We start from the raw sequence: 15,981 nt of genomic DNA on the forward strand, positions 1-15,981 counted from the left end.
TGTGTATTTGCCTGAAATGGAGCCAATCAGCCTCCTCCCTGTTTTCCTATCCTTTGCCCCAAGACAAATTTCTCTCATGAATGAATGAATGAGAACCATGCTCTGTTGATGAACTTAAAGTCTCCAGGACTTTTAGCCCAAAAGTTACTGTACTTCCGTGCTGTTTAATCTTTTAAACCAAATATGTATTTTTGAACATATTTGGCAATCATGTAGATTTCAAATGTTAGCCATGGTACAAGTAGAAGAATATGGGTTTGAAATAATGAGGGAGTTACGGGGAGTTCCGCTTTCAAATATCCTAATGTTTGGTGCCAGTTTTGTTTTCTATTTTCCTGTAAGTTAGGTTCCTGAAATAAATACCAGACTAATAATAAACCACTTGTCAACATGCCACATGTGTGTTTATTACTTTATTCACAATTTCTGACTACTTCTGTCACAGTATTGCTGCTGTGGCCATTTCAAGTGAATGTCTGCTGGTGTTTGAGGCTGTGCATGTTTAAAATACTTGTCATGGCATGCAACCTAGGTCTGGTCTGTTTAACAAAGTAAGGCAAACCATAGCCTGTCCACTGTGCATTGGACTTAAAAAAATAATAATAATCCCACGATTTTGTAACCCATATTTTTTCACCCAGTGCCAATTGCCTATGTAATCCTGTGCGCTACTCTCCCTCTGCCAGCCTAGGGAGAGCCCAGAACTGAGCTCATGCCTCCTTCATTGCATGAGGATCTAGCAAATCGCTTCTTATCACCTGACAGAGGGGAGTTTCCCCGGTAGGGACGTAGCGCGTGAAAGGAACACGTTATTCCAACCAGATCCTTTCCCCTCCATCAGGCGCCCCAGCTGACCAGGGGGAGGCAGTACAGAGACCAGGATTACTGCGTGTTTTTGTGAGGGTGCATTGGACTTTTTATTGTTTCTCTGCAAAGAGCAATTAAAATAAACAATGCAACAGTGATTTTCTGTTTCTTGATTGTCTATTTTCACTACTTTTGAAGTTTTGTCTAATGATATGCTCTAAATAGGAATGCCAGTTTGAAAGTACTTAAGTGTGTCTACGGGTTTTATAAATATTTTACCAATGCAAAGTATTAAGAGCTTGTGACTAAATCATAACTACATTGGAACTTTTTTTCCCCACTTCCTGAAAAGTAACGGTTGTGGAGATGCAAGGTTTCCGCATTACGGCATACTGTACACATCAGGTCAACATAAAATGCAACCTTATATTTGTGGTTTCACAATGGCTTACGTCAGGCATGCGAGTTGCTGATCTCAACCCTCCCATCTCTTTCCCTCTCTCTCCCTCTCTGTCTGTCCCCCCCCCCCCCAACACTTTCTCAATGGATGCCAAAAATGTCACTCTCCACTCGCCCCAAGGCTGCTGGGTAACATGCAGATGAGTTGAAGGAGGGGGCAGCTGTCATAGATTGTGTAGCCACTAGGCTCTGTGCAATTGGCTGTATGAGCAGCAGTTAGGAGGCTGGTATTTATAGCATGTTGTTCATCAGAGCAAGGAAACCAGACACTGCCGATCCTACAGTTATTCCTGTAGGAGCCACTAGTCTGTTCATCAGACTAGTGTGTGTGCGTGTACGCACGAACGCACGCACACGCACACACGCGCGCACACACACACACACACACACACACACACAGTTCCCAAAGTTGAACAAGATATATATTGTGTTTTTATATACTGTATTATATACTGTAAGTTCAGATTTAAACTATAAACTATACGCTGTCATACTTCAAAGCAGCTATAGTGAAATAGAAATGACTACTACTTTGCTCAGTCAGTGAAAGTTTCCCCAACCATAAACTTTTTAAATAGTGTCAGCACCACCCTTCAAACACTTTCTTTGTCACCTACACACACACACACACCCCCCTGCCGAAAACATAAAGCTGCCTCTCATTCTTCACATACAAGCCCCCATCAACAGGACATTCAGAGGATACCTAAAGTACACGCCAGTGTGCTCACACGTCATAAGGTATGTACGGTGTGGTGGGATTATACATAGAGAATTATGAATCATACATGACTAGCGTCTCAAGTTACTCTCTAAAACAAGCAATAAAATGACCATGGCCTGGCCTGGAATACAAGTCTGTATGTGTTAAATGACAGATCTATTAAACAAGCATGACAGGATAATACGGACTGCAGAATAAGTGTGGAAGAGTTATTTTATGTACAGGTCACAAATCTCCAGTAAAATCCCCAGTTTTATACATATATAAATCTGAGAGTGCAAAAATGTAACCAAATGGACCCTTATATTTATTTGTAGTGTCTGAGTTCATTTGAGAATTGACTTAAGGGGCGCCACTGGCCTAGCGGTTAAGGCGCATACCATATAGACTCTAATGGTGGCGCATACCACCGTTATAAATAAAATCCATTATTATTATTATTATTATTATTATTATTATTATTAATGTAGCCTTACAGCGATACGCAGGTTCGATTCCTGAGCCTGACAACGTTTGCTGTGTGTCACTCCTACTGTGTACTATCAATAAAGGCAGAAAAGCCCCAAAAATATCTAAAAAAAATAATTGGCTTAACTGCCTGACTGGCTGGCAAAGTAAACAAACATACCAGTGTGAAATGTCATAATCATAAACTCTCCGATCATAATGTTTTAATGCCTTCACGCTTTATTCCATACTCACAGTATCCGCAGCGAGTCCCACCCTCGAACACGAAGCCATTGGGCACGGCACCATAGCGACGCAGCTCAGACAACTTCCAATGGCCCATGACGGCTGGAGGTAGGTCCCTGGTGAGGACCAATAGGTTGTTGCACAGGTGCAGGGAGGCGGGGCCACTCTCCAGTTTGGTACCTGGTTGGATGTTGACGCTGAATCTGTGGACTGGTGTGGAAAAGAGAGAGAAAGGCAGTATGTGATACTGAATTTACTCATAATATTCAAAGTGTGTGCGTGTGTGTGTGTGTGTGTGTGTGTGTGTGTGTGTGTGTGTGTGTGTGTGTGTGGGGTCATTAACCATTGCTAATGACTTTTTAAGACAAGTGACCAAAGCATCATTGATCATTGGCCAACATCGATCAGTCAGCAAATGAGACAGAAAATACAAACCAGCAGCCCAGATACACAGACATAAGCAAACACACTGATCTTGATTTATTACAGCAATAATGAATATCAAAAAATCTTATTAAGCTCTGCTGCTTGGTCATTTGTCATCACTCTGTTTTGACAGATGTTTACGTTAAATGACAAGTTGTGCTACTGCTGCTCTTGCACTCTACCTCTCCTTCACAGTGCACACACACACACACACACACACACACACACACACACACACACACACACACACACACACACACACACACACACACACACACACACACACACACACACACACACACACACACACACACACACACACACACACACACACACACACACCACCAAGGGGCAACATGAGGACATAAATTGGTTAATCTTCAGAATACCATGCTAGTCTCCAAGAATATGAACAAAAGCTCATAAAATGTCTGGCATCAACCACTATCTAATTTCTACTTTCTAATCAATACTTCCCATGACCGCACACACACACACTGACCTTCTCCCAGACTGTAGCGCAGACGGGCATCCCAGGCCGTCAGGGCCTCTCGGCTGTGGAAACCCAAGGTCACACTGTACCCCAGACAGAGGATGGAGAGAGTGTAAGCCACACCGTCATACCCCGGCCCTGGCTCCACACCGCAGATTGCCTGACAGATCATTGAGAACAAAATGATTACAGAGTACCATACGTTCAACTATATTAGGGCTATACCTACAGTATCAATTCTCTTCTTAGCGATGTTTATACAGTAACGGTATATACATATATAATTTACACACACACACACACACATATATATATATATATTTTGTTGTACAACAGTGTGGCGTAAAAAATGCAGATCTACAAGCTCACAACGCGTCACCCCCTAAACTATGAGTGAGGGCCGTGATAAAGGCTTATACAGGAACTGGCACCATGAGTGTACTTAGAACTGAGAGAGGGATAGTTCACCCAAAAAAAATCTTATTTTCTATCAATTACACACATCACAAATTCCTCATGGAGTCTCAATGGAGACTCTTTGACTCATCAAATTATTGGCTTAGGAATGTGGCAAAAAAATAAAAAATCTCCACGAATTCAAGGCTCCATGGGATGAGTAATCGATAGAAAAAAATGTCATTTTGGGGGTGAACTATCCCTTTAAGGAACTTTCCATGTCAAACATGGACACAATCTGGCTGCCGAACTTTTTTTGACAGAATTCATGGCTGAGGAGACACTGGAGTTTATCCATCGTAAAGCTATCAAAAAACGGCGAGCACGCCAGCAGCAACTACCATGTCCTGAGCCAACTCTTTCCACTCACTGTCAGTATACAGTATGTAAATGTATTGACTTCAAGCTTTGTCCTTGTGAATAACTAAGGCTCGGGTAGGTGATGAACAAATTATCACCTGGCATTCATCACCGGCCCTCATATAATCCAACCTCTGCAAGCTCAGGCAATTACAAATGCTGTGATAATCCAAAGATATTTTGTAATATCTATAGATTATCACAGCATTTGTAAATGCCTCCTCCTTTTCTTGCTTTGTAGCAAGAAAAGGAGAGAATCTGTCCGCAGACTTCCAACATTTATTGGGCTTAGCTTTGAGTCATTTGAGATTTATCAGAGCATGTCTATGCGAGCACACAGCCTGAGACGAACAGGTGCAACACCTACAGATGGTACATTTTAAGACCCACTGGGGACACATAAATATTCATATGGAAGTGAGAATATAAACAAAAAACACATTATGTGAACAAAGAGAATGGAAAAATCAATTTCTGAGAGTTTACCCTGAGGATTTTGTTGTGTATGCTCGTTTCATTTATTTGCTAATGGAATTCAATACAGTAGAAAAGAGCAGGCTGAGAGGTGTATTTGTGCATATATAGAGCCCTATTAAATTCACTCACGGTAGCATGATATCAACAAATCTGAAGCACAGTAGCAATTAGCTCTTATTCAAAGACTTGCAAAGAGTGAGGAGGCGATGAGTAGCTCAAGGACACTTCAATAAGACGTCAGTAAGGTGGCTAATGGTGGATGGATGATTGTAGTCTCTCTAATGAGGTATCACTCCAGGGTATCCCTGCCAGCCTTTCAACCTTTGTGTAGACTTTTTTGGTTGGCCTCATGCGCCACATTGACCATATTCATATTCGTTCATTTGGCCATTGTGCTCCTATAGTCATACTCGGGGGGTGAGAATGACATACCTCCAGTGTCACATTGAGCCTCTCCTTATGGCCACTGCCCTTCTCTTTGTCTCTTTTCTTCTTCTTCTCCTTAAACACCTGAAGGGATAGGCAGTCTAACAGACAGTATAGGGAGGGAGGGAGTGAGGGAGGGAGAGAGATTAAAGTACGGTAACCACATTTTGGGGTATTTTGGGGTGACGGAATGGGAGAAAGTGTCAGTTACTTAGACATCCTGTTTTTTTTGTATTCTGTGTGCGCGCGTGTGTCTGTCCACAACAGCACAGCTGTCATAACAAATCCTGAAACAATGAACTGATACATGAGCACAGCTGAAGATAAACTCGAGACACACACACACACACACACACACACACACACACGGCACCACAAGTTGTACTACTGTTCTTTGTGCTTTTTTGAGCTTCGTTTCACATGCTCGCACACCACACAATGCAATTAAAATTACATATTGTCTAGTCTACAACATTGCTGAGCTTGTGGAGAGCTCAGCACCTACTGTATGCACAAAGCAAGTTAAAGTTGGCCAAATTTCAAGCTATGCCAAGCCTTGTGTTACGTAGAAGAAATAATCAGTGTCAAACGTCATTAACTAAAAAAGCTAATCTGTTAGGAGTGTTGTGCAATATCCCCACGTGCCGACATGGATATGGGATATTTGCACGATGCGCCTCAGTGGCACATAGCCAGTGTCCAAATGATATGTTGTAATTAGTTGAATAATTCCACAAAATCTGATGGGATAAATGAGAAACAATCCAGATAAATCAACTAAGAGTTTAAAATGGTCTTTGTCCTGTTATAAATGTGTGTCAGAGTTGGTTCTCTATGAAGTGGTGGTGGATATAAAAATAGAAGCGGTTTGACACATACCGGCGACCGGAGAGGGTTTCCGTAGCACGACCCACCGACTCTTCCACTGTTCAGAAGTTTGGAAAACACAATAAATCACCATGCATATCCACTAGCTGCCAACAGTGTGTGAGATACTGTACATTACATAGGTTTAAAATGAACAACAATAACCAGAATTAACCTTTTTTCCATCTCTAAACTTGACTTGTCCCTCCACGACAACTGTATCCGTCATCTTCTGTCATGGTTCCGAGCAGCTGTGTGTGTGTGTGTGTGTGTGTGTGTGTGTGTGTGTGTGTGTGTGTGTGTGTGTGTGTGTGTGTGTGTGTGTGTGTGTGTGTGTCTTGCGCAGACACTTGTGCGCCGATACTGCCCGCCCGCCTGGTCGAGCTGTCCTCCCTGTGGGGCCACTTTGGAAATAGCTTTTGAAGAGGCCACCCCCACCAGCAGAGGCCCTCAGACGTGAGACTTTCCCAGAGAAGCTGAGGCAGAGACCAGCCAGTCATCCACACTCTGCCAAGTTAGTGCAGTTGTCAGCCTGCATCAAGTGGTGATTGTTTACATTGGAGATAATTCAATTAAACGTACATAACAGGCATACCTTTCACTTAACTCACCGAGCTGGCACGCAGTCTGGTCTTAGACAGGGATCCAAGGCAGCTTACCTCTGATCCGAGAAGCCTTTAATATGATTATCTATGGAATCTCAACCTAATCTAGGCCTGCCTTAAATGTTAGTCAATAACAAAGCCAAAAGAAACATTGAAAACATTAGTGCATTAGGAATTAAGTAATATTCTAGCTGTAGGCTATATCCAAGATTATCTATTACAGTATGCAGTGCCGACCCTGAGCAATTTGGTGCCCAAGGCAGGATTTTACCTGGCGGGATATCTTTACTTTACTAGGATATCGTGCAAAATACAAAAGCCAAATTGAAAACAAAACATTAGACTAATTAATATGAATGAATTTGCATTGGGCGTTAGCTAAGTAGATAGCATGGTGTTTTATTCTCAATAAGAGTAATCTCCCGTCATGCACGCAGAGAGAGAGAGAGAGAGAGAGAGAGAGAGAGAGAGAGAGAGAGAGAGAGAGAGAGAGAGAGAGAGAGAGAATAGGAGGCAACTAGCTCTGGTCCATAGCGTTAGGAGAACTCTAACGTGGACTAGAGCTAGGCAACCAACTGGAGTTAAAAGACCTCTGAAAGTCTTACTGTATGTCAAAGAAATGTGACTTACATGCTGTGCTGACAATATTGTGCATGTTGTTCGTTGCCATTCACATGGTTGGCTGTTGCTTGTGCAACTGTCCCATTGCAATTAATGAACCGGTTTCTGTTTGGGATGAACGCAGCACTCTTTACATTATCTGGAATGCATCCTTTTAGCAATAAAGGTCTTAATATCTTTAGTTTGAGACACTTGAGGTAATGTGATTACCATCACATACTGCAGCTAATGGTTCTAGCTGACTCAAACAGTTTATTAATCTCAGCTCTGCGTGTTTCTTTTAAATTGGTTTTGCACCCTGAATGCACACACACCCACTAATGTTTGTAAACAAGAAACCTGTCTATCCTGTACATCCTCCGTGTTGCCACAGAGAGTGAAAAACCGAGAAGGTAGAACACAGTAAAAATCCTCAAAGTTAATTTAACTCTGATTCTGCCACACTGTTTAAACTGAAAGCAGAGCCGTCTGGATACACATGGCTGAGCAAAACCAAAAACGTATTTAAGAGAGGGGTGCATTGATACCTAACTTTTAGTTTTTCAAATACTTAAAACATACAAAAGTGAATATTTTGCTTGGGGTTGACGTCAGCAAGGGCATGCGGTTGCAACGGGTTGCGTTGTATAAAAAAATATATACACACACATACATATATATATATATATATATATATATATATATACACACATACATATATATATATATATACATATATACATATATATATATATATACATATATACATATATATATATATATATATATATATATATATATATATATATATATATATATATATATATATATATATACACATATACATATATATATATATATATACACAAATATATATTTTTCAAATTTTATTTTTTACAAATCTAGGCTTGGTGGGTGCCCCCCCCCCCCCAGCCTCATGGTACCTGCATAACTATAGACACAAAGTATTGAAATCATTCAGTGATTTTATTTTCTGTGTTATTCATTAATTTAGTAAACGGTGCAATGACATAACCTCACTCCGTCAAATGGAAGAAGCTTGCGACACACATTTTGTTTAACAGCGTACTTGCATCTGAGACTCCGGGCGCAGAATCGATGACAGACGGAGTTTCATTTTTTCAAGCTACTAGGCAGGTGATTGGATGATCCCGCCCCTAGCAGCCGCTGATTGGTTCGGATGCGCAGCAGTTCGGGCAGCTTTACTCTGTGAGCAATCCCAGACCCTCCTTCCTGAAACCAAATGCAAATGAGATTTCCGGAGGGAGGGGGGGTTTACCAGGCTAGCAATGACAGTGTAGAGACCAAAAGAAAGAAAAGGTATAGCCCATAGTCTTGGGGAGTACCATAAAAGATACCTTAGCCTTCCTTCCTTCATCCATCTGTAACAAAACATTGTACAGGACATAATAATGTATTTCTAAATCGAACCTACTGTACAGTATTACTTTTACAAGTTACAAGATAAGTCTCAGGAGTCCTATGAGTCTTGGAGTAGTTTTGCCTGATTTATGCTTGGTTGCTAAGTATAAATCAGACTTCAGTGTGACGCGAAAAATCGACCTGAGAGCAATCCGTTCCATCATATACCATATGGTACTGTATACCCACATGAAACCCACTTCCAGCACTTCACCCATTTTCAACCTATCTTCATATAATTCGTCCTCACTAATGCTCATAATAAGGATGGCACAATTTCCATCTACTCACTATGTGTCACATTGGTGGGCTGAGCACAGTTCAGAAACCTGCCTACCAGTGACATCAATGGAGATTCCAAGCTAATGGAAATTACAGCCCCTCTCTTTCTGGAAAGTTAGCATGCTGAAATAGAAGCCATTGTTATTGCATGAATCCATTAAGACCGGGAACGAATCTGTCATTTTAAGATTTCTTTGGCTATTCAAAAATAGTAGATATACAAGCTCATAGTGTGGCATCGAGTGCCGCGCTGAGCTTGTAGATCTGCTATGACATTTTGTGCAAATCTTTGAATATGTATTTTTAAAGCGAACATTTGTAAAATATTTATTTCCAGGGATCCCCAGAAGCAAAGATTTGAGTTACAAATGTTCGCTTTAAAAGTATATATTCAAAGATAAGCACAAAATCTTCAAAATAAAAAAAAAATATTAATAGCCAAAGAAATCTAAAATGACACAGATGCATTACCGGTCTTAATGGGTTCAAATATATATATATATATTTGAAATCTTGTTTGAAATTGCCAAACCTGCCCTACCGATGAGGTCACTGGTAGGCAAGTTCCTGAACTGTCCACAGCTCTCGACTGAGACACAGACTGAATAGACAAATGGTGCCAACCTATGAACATAGGTTGAAAATGGGTGTGGTCCTTTACATATAGGCAAGTCCAGGAGAGGTCCTCTGTGGGTCCTTAATCTAAGGCAGTGTTGAACATTTCTAGATGACTGTAGAGAATGTGAGGTCTCAAAGTGGGGTCCAGGGACTCTCAAGGTTCCTACTGAAATGAACCTTTACAAGTATAACTCTGACAGTATACAAATGGAACCAAATGGACCTGTTTAACACTGTCAGAGTTAAGGGGGTCCTTGAATTGTAAAAGTTAGATTTTTAATTAAGTAATGCAGATGTTTAACAATGATTTAACTCTTGAGATCGTAAAATGAAACCAAATGGACCCGTAAGGGTTTTACGCTCTCAAGAGTTAAAGATCTATAAGGGTCCATTTGGTTACCAACGCTCCATCATTTAGCTGGGGACCACCTGGAACCCCCTCAAGGACCACTGGTGGTCCCCGGACCACTGGTTGAGAACCGTGAAGGCAATCAGCGGGTGCAGGAGAACGACTCTGCCTTAGACAAGGGAGGTAAAGATTCTAAAGATGGCGTTTTTTCAAACGAAGGTCGCCTTACACTTGCTCCGGTCAATTTGACCTTTGCCTAGTCCTTTGCCCTGGTCCCCGCCCTGCTCAGACCGCCCCTTGGCGGCGACCAGGGAGGGCAGGTCCGACACCTGGTACACCGCCGACCTCATCCTGCTGCCGCGGCAACGCAGTTCAGAGGCCACGCCCTCCCACTTCCTGTCCAGTTCCGAATCGCGAGATTCCCCCCGCAGGGCTTTCCCAGAATCCTCCGGGTCGGAGATGACTCCGATTTTGTCCAGGTCCAGGGCTTGGCTGCGGGCCGCGCGGTTGAAGCGGGAGGTAGGGGACTTTGACTTGCGCCGCCGCGACTGTGGCGGAGGGCGTGGGGGCGGGGCAGGAGGCGGGGGGAGAGACGTGGGCTTGGAGGGCGGCGTTCTTCTGTTGGGCATTCTGAAGCTGCCTCCTCTCTCCCGCCCTCTCCTGTCTCTGTTGTTGCCTCTACCTGGGAAACAAGAGGCTGCTTTAACATAAAAAGAGACGGACAATAACAAGACCTTCACCGTCACCGCAAACAGATGATAATCACACAATAGGAGCATCCATCAGATGCACAAAAAAACACATGCTAATGCACTGCAGATGAAAACGACTGATGGATGTCTATCTGACGAATTACTATAATTCAGTCCATTTACTGGAATTCATTATTTTTACTGGGAAGAGGTCCTCGTCTCCTACTGTGACTGAGTGTGTGCATGTGTGCATGCGGTGTGCACGAGCGCACTTTTGTGTGTGCCTAATTTATACTATACATCGTATGACCACAACAGATTTTTTAGCTCATTTTATTTTCGGCAAGTAATGACGAAGTTGGCTATAAATTGGATTAAGCTTATATATTCCCATTGTTTCACTTTTAGTCTGATATCACAGCTTCAGCCAACTGAACAGTTGGCACCAACTGTTCTGAGGTCACTGGCACATCAACAACTCACTGATTTGTGTTCAGGCACAGACAGTCAGGCACCACACACAGACACATTGACACACACACACGTGCACACATCCGCGCGTGCACACACAGACAGCTGGGTGGCAGCAGTAGACAAAGTGGATGTGACAGATATTCCCGTGCAGGCTGCTGGGTATGACATCATGGGAAAGTGGCTTTAATGGTGCTCTGTGTGTGTGTGTGTGTGTGTGTGTGTGTGTGTGTGTGTGTGTGTGTGTGTGTGTGTGTGTGTGTGTGTGTGTACTACAGGGTGAGGTGGAGGACTGTGCTCCCGTTATTAATGTAGGCTGCCATCTACTGGATGAGTGAGAACCAGGGTACAGCAACAGATAAGAGGGACAGATAAATAGAAGAGAGAAATGCTAGGGATCACCATAATACAGAATCAACCTAAATATTGTACCAGCTATTCTGATCTCAGTGATTTTTCGCAAATGAATAATGTTTTCAGTCTAACCTGAATCCGGGAGGGCTAAAAGACTTAAAATAAAAGAGGGGGGTTTCTCCCCATCTTTTATTCTTACAGATAGATTCATTCCTTTAGTTTTTTCTACTCTCTGCACCTTTCAGTTGGTTCCTTCTCTGGCCAACAGATGGCGCCATTTGAGATGAGAAATGAAAAACCGTGATAATGGAAGATGTACAATTTCCTCAACATTAACCCGTCAAAACCAGGAAAGCAAGAAATCCGTGCCATTTTATATTTTAGCGTTGGCTATTCAAAAATAGCAGATATACAAGCTCGCAGCGCGGCACAAAGCGATGCGAGCTTGTATATCTGCAATTTTTGAACATTTTCGAAAAATCTTGAAAGTGTAAGAACTACTGAAGGCAAAAGAAGGCATTTTTAGAATCGGCCTCAGGTCTTAATGGATTTTAACCCATTAAAACCGGGAAAGCATCGGTGTCACAATTATTCAAAAATAGCAGATCTACAAGCTCATAGCGCGTCACTTCATGCGCTATGAGCTTGTAGATCTGCAATTTTTTAAAATTCTTGAACATTTGTGAAAATCTTTGAATATATAAAAGTTTGAGCACCACTGAAACAGCAACATAGGTTTTTCAGAAAACTGTTAGGATTTAGAAGACATGTGTAGAATCGGCCTCAGGTCTTAATGCATGAGCTCCTTTCAGTGTTGTAGCCCTCCCATGTCTATTTGGGAACATACACTGAGTTAAATGACTACAGCACTGAGACAATGAGTCATGTTTCCCTCCAATACCAGAACAAAGAGCATATGAAGAGTTAAACCACTTAAACCCTATGTACTTAGTTGACAGGGCTCTCCCAGGGGTTAGTCTCACCAAGCCAGACGATCAGAGATCTCAGCCTACTGATAAGTCTGGGGAAATATAAATGCATTACATGGGCTTGCTGCGGACGCCGGAGAAAACCAGCAGTAAACAAACCTACGGCCGCTGCATTGAAAGCCAATCCTGATACCATCCAGTGGTGGAAGAAGTACTCACATTTTGTACTTATAAGTAAAAGTATCAATGCCACAATGTAGAAATACTCTGTTACAAGTAAAAGTACCAGTATGCAAAATGTACTTGAGTAAAAGTACAACAGTATTGGCATCAAAATTATAATTACGAACTAAAAGTAAAAGTACTCATTATGCACAATGACATGCCTCCTGCAGGGATGGTAGGCTAGCTTATGTGTATTGTGTACAGTGGTGGAAAAAGTACTCAAATTCTTTACTTAAGTAAAAGTACCAATACTGCAAAATAAAAATACTCTGTTACAAGTAAAAGTCCAGAATTAAAAATTTACTTGAGTAAAAGTACAAAAGTATTGGCATCAAAATGTACTTAAAGTACCAAAAGTAAAAGTACTAAAATGTTTGAAAATAGCAGATCTACAAGCTCACACTCGCGACGCGTTGTGAGCTTGTAGATCGGCTATTTTCAAATAGCCTATGTATAAAACAGGGCTAAAGTGGTTAATGTATGTTTCATAATATCATAATTTATATCTGAAAAGTAACTAGTAACTAGTAACTAATGTTCTCAAATAATAGTGGAGTAAAAGTACAATATTTGCCTCTGAGATGTAGTGGAGTAGAAGTAAAAGTATTGGAAATTGGAAATACTCAAGTAAAGTACAAATACCTCAAAATTGTACTTAAGTACAGTACTTAAGTAAATGTACTTAGTTACTTTCCACCACTGATTGTGTATATATGTGTGTTAGTGTACATGTGTACTGTATATATTGTACAGCAGTGGTGTAAAGTAACTAAGTACATGTACTCAAGTACTATACTTAAGTACAATTTTGAGGTATTTTTTACTTTACTGGACTATTTCCAATAATTTTACTTTTACTCCACTACATCTCAGAGACAAACATTGTACTTTTTACTCCACTACAATTATTTGAAAACTTTAGTTAGTTACTTCGTAGATTTTAATTATTATTACAAAGTATACATCAGCCCCATTTAAACTTCTACAAGCTCACAACGCGTCTCGATGCGATGCGTAAAAATGCGTTGAGTTTGCAGATCTGCTATTTTCAAAAGATGTTAATACATTTTATACATACGATACTTTGTGAAACGCGACAGTCTGCATAATGAGTACTTTTACTTTTGATACTTTATTTTGATGCCATTACTTTTGTACTTTTACTCTGTACTTTGTACTTTTAAGTACATTTTGATTACCAGACTTTTACTTGTAACAGTGTTTCTGCATTGCAGTATTGATTAAATAAATGTAGTACTTCTTTCATCACTGCTGTACAGTATGTGGTAGTGTTTGTGTACAGTACATGTACAGCATAGTAAGTAAGTATGTGTGTGTGTTAGTGTACATGAGTGTATTCAGTAGATGTGTTAGTACTGTAGGACAGAGACAGAGCTGTTCACTGAGCCGTGAACAGTTCCATCATGAATTTCATCACTCAAGTTCCCCTGCTCTTACACCACGCTGTAAAATGCTACGTGTAAAATCAGAGTGCACAAATTAAACCAAATTGATAAATTAACAGAGGGCTTTACTGTGCACCCAAAACCAGACTCTAGACAAGTTTTTGCACAGAAACATTCATTTAAAATGTTTCCTCTCTCTCAAACACATACATACAGATTGTCATTGAACATAGTCAGTAAGTTATTGCTGTTGTCATATCATTCCTGAGGGAAATCACAGACATGGATTTATCCTAGAGAAAACCACTTAATATAATTGTGTAATTACAGTTAATACACACATACAGTACCATGTGAATGTGTGTGTTTGTTTATGTGTGCTGTAAGGAAAAGATGGAAATGAGCTATGCTGAACTGCTTTCTGGCTTCATAACACTGTGTGTGTGTGTGTGTGTGTGTGTGTGTGTGTGTGTGTGTGTGTGTGTGTGTGTGTGTGTGTGTGTGTGTGTGTGTGTGTGTGTAAACAGAGCGTTCTTGTGTTTTTGGGCTACCAATAAGCCCAGTATGACAGCTTGCCTAACTAGGCGTTGCACAGAGGGGAGACCATGCATAGCTAATGGCCCAGTCCCCTCAAAGCCTTTCTACTCCCACACAAAAGACTGGTTCTGCATATGGGTAACACACACACACACACACACACACACACACACACACAGTGAGAGAGAATTAAAAGAGGTGACAGGGAAGTCCAGCTAGAGGAATATCAAGTGAGCTAGCATATGCGGCAGAAAAACAACACAATATGCAAAACAAATTACGGTAAACAAAAACACAAAACCATTCAAACTATTTGGCAAAAATAAATTCGTATCTAGAATCGATTCTGGAATCAACTTGAAAATGTTATATGCCATTGAGTGTTTTTTAAGGTACTGTACTTACTGTAAAGGGGCAATAGACAACATTCAGCCACTAGATGTCGCACTTTTACAACACCTGTCGCACAAGGTTCGCAATTTCCAAGTCACATCCATAGACCCCTTACCAGACCACTTCCCACTGATATCACTCAGGCATGCGCACGCAGGCAGGTTGCAAAAGAACCCGACCGCTCATAAGACACAGTTCAGAGGAAGGCTTAGGATGTTTACTGTAACTTTCAACACACTCCATGGGTTCTGTTGTGTGTAAGCGATTCAAAACCCTGCCTCCAGTCTCTGCGATTATCCGTGATACGCACGGAGGAAGCGCTCATCGGCACGCGACTGCTCACCCAGTGGGCACTCGCTCATGAGCCTCAGGCTGCACAGGATGTTGAGTGAATCAAAATGAGTGATCCTCAAAACAGGTTTGGGAATCTGTTGGCAATCGCTTACATGCAACCCGCATGTGCAGTCTCAATGTTAATAAATGTGGAGTACAACGAGTTACAAATGGATGAATGCAGTGTGAGAATTTTACTGTGTATCACGTTCATAACAGTGGGGATACGCTTATACAGACACTGTCACAAATCGAAATATGATATGTCATGATCATATCATATTTAGATTTTTTATACGGTGTAAAAACACCATTATCCAAGTACGGGGAGATTTCAAATATGAAAAGAGTTTTGAAATGAAGATCTGAAGATAGATACAGTACATACTAATAGTTTATAATTGACCCATACTTGTACCAACATTCTTTATTTCCCTTTATGTGAACATAGCCTATACTAACTGATCCTAGTTCAACACCACTAAACTGCATAGAAAATGAAGTGAATGCAGATAAATGACAAGAGGAAATTCTACAATGACAAAAAAGGAGTCTG

The 15,981-nt window shown here is 41.2% G+C and overlaps 1 protein-coding gene across 6 annotated transcripts in view; it reads right to left on the bottom strand.

Moving 5' to 3' along the window:
- dok7b (docking protein 7b) overlaps positions 1–6,456 on the bottom strand; it is a 32,185-nt gene extending 25,729 nt beyond the window's left edge. For all 6 annotated transcript variants that reach the window (XR_013932283.1, XM_080416670.1, XM_080416669.1 and 3 more), the window contains exons 1-5: positions 6,364–6,456; positions 6,201–6,246; positions 5,328–5,422; positions 3,612–3,762; positions 2,693–2,893 (exon numbers count right to left, since the gene is read on the bottom strand). Coding sequence is in view for 5 of the 6 variants with exons in the window: in XM_080416670.1 (XP_080272796.1) it covers positions 2,693–2,893; positions 3,612–3,762; positions 5,328–5,422; positions 6,201–6,246; positions 6,364–6,417 (547 nt within the window). In the remaining variant the exon portion in view is untranslated. The remainder of the gene's footprint in view (positions 1–2,692; positions 2,894–3,611; positions 3,763–5,327; positions 5,423–6,200; positions 6,247–6,363) is intronic.
- Positions 6,457–15,981: the final 9,525 nt, after the last annotated feature.

The sequence above is a fragment of the Gymnoscopelus braueri genome, assembly GCF_963280865.1.
Source record: "Gymnoscopelus braueri genome assembly, chromosome: 2".
NCBI lineage: Eukaryota > Metazoa > Chordata > Actinopteri > Myctophiformes > Myctophidae > Gymnoscopelus > Gymnoscopelus braueri.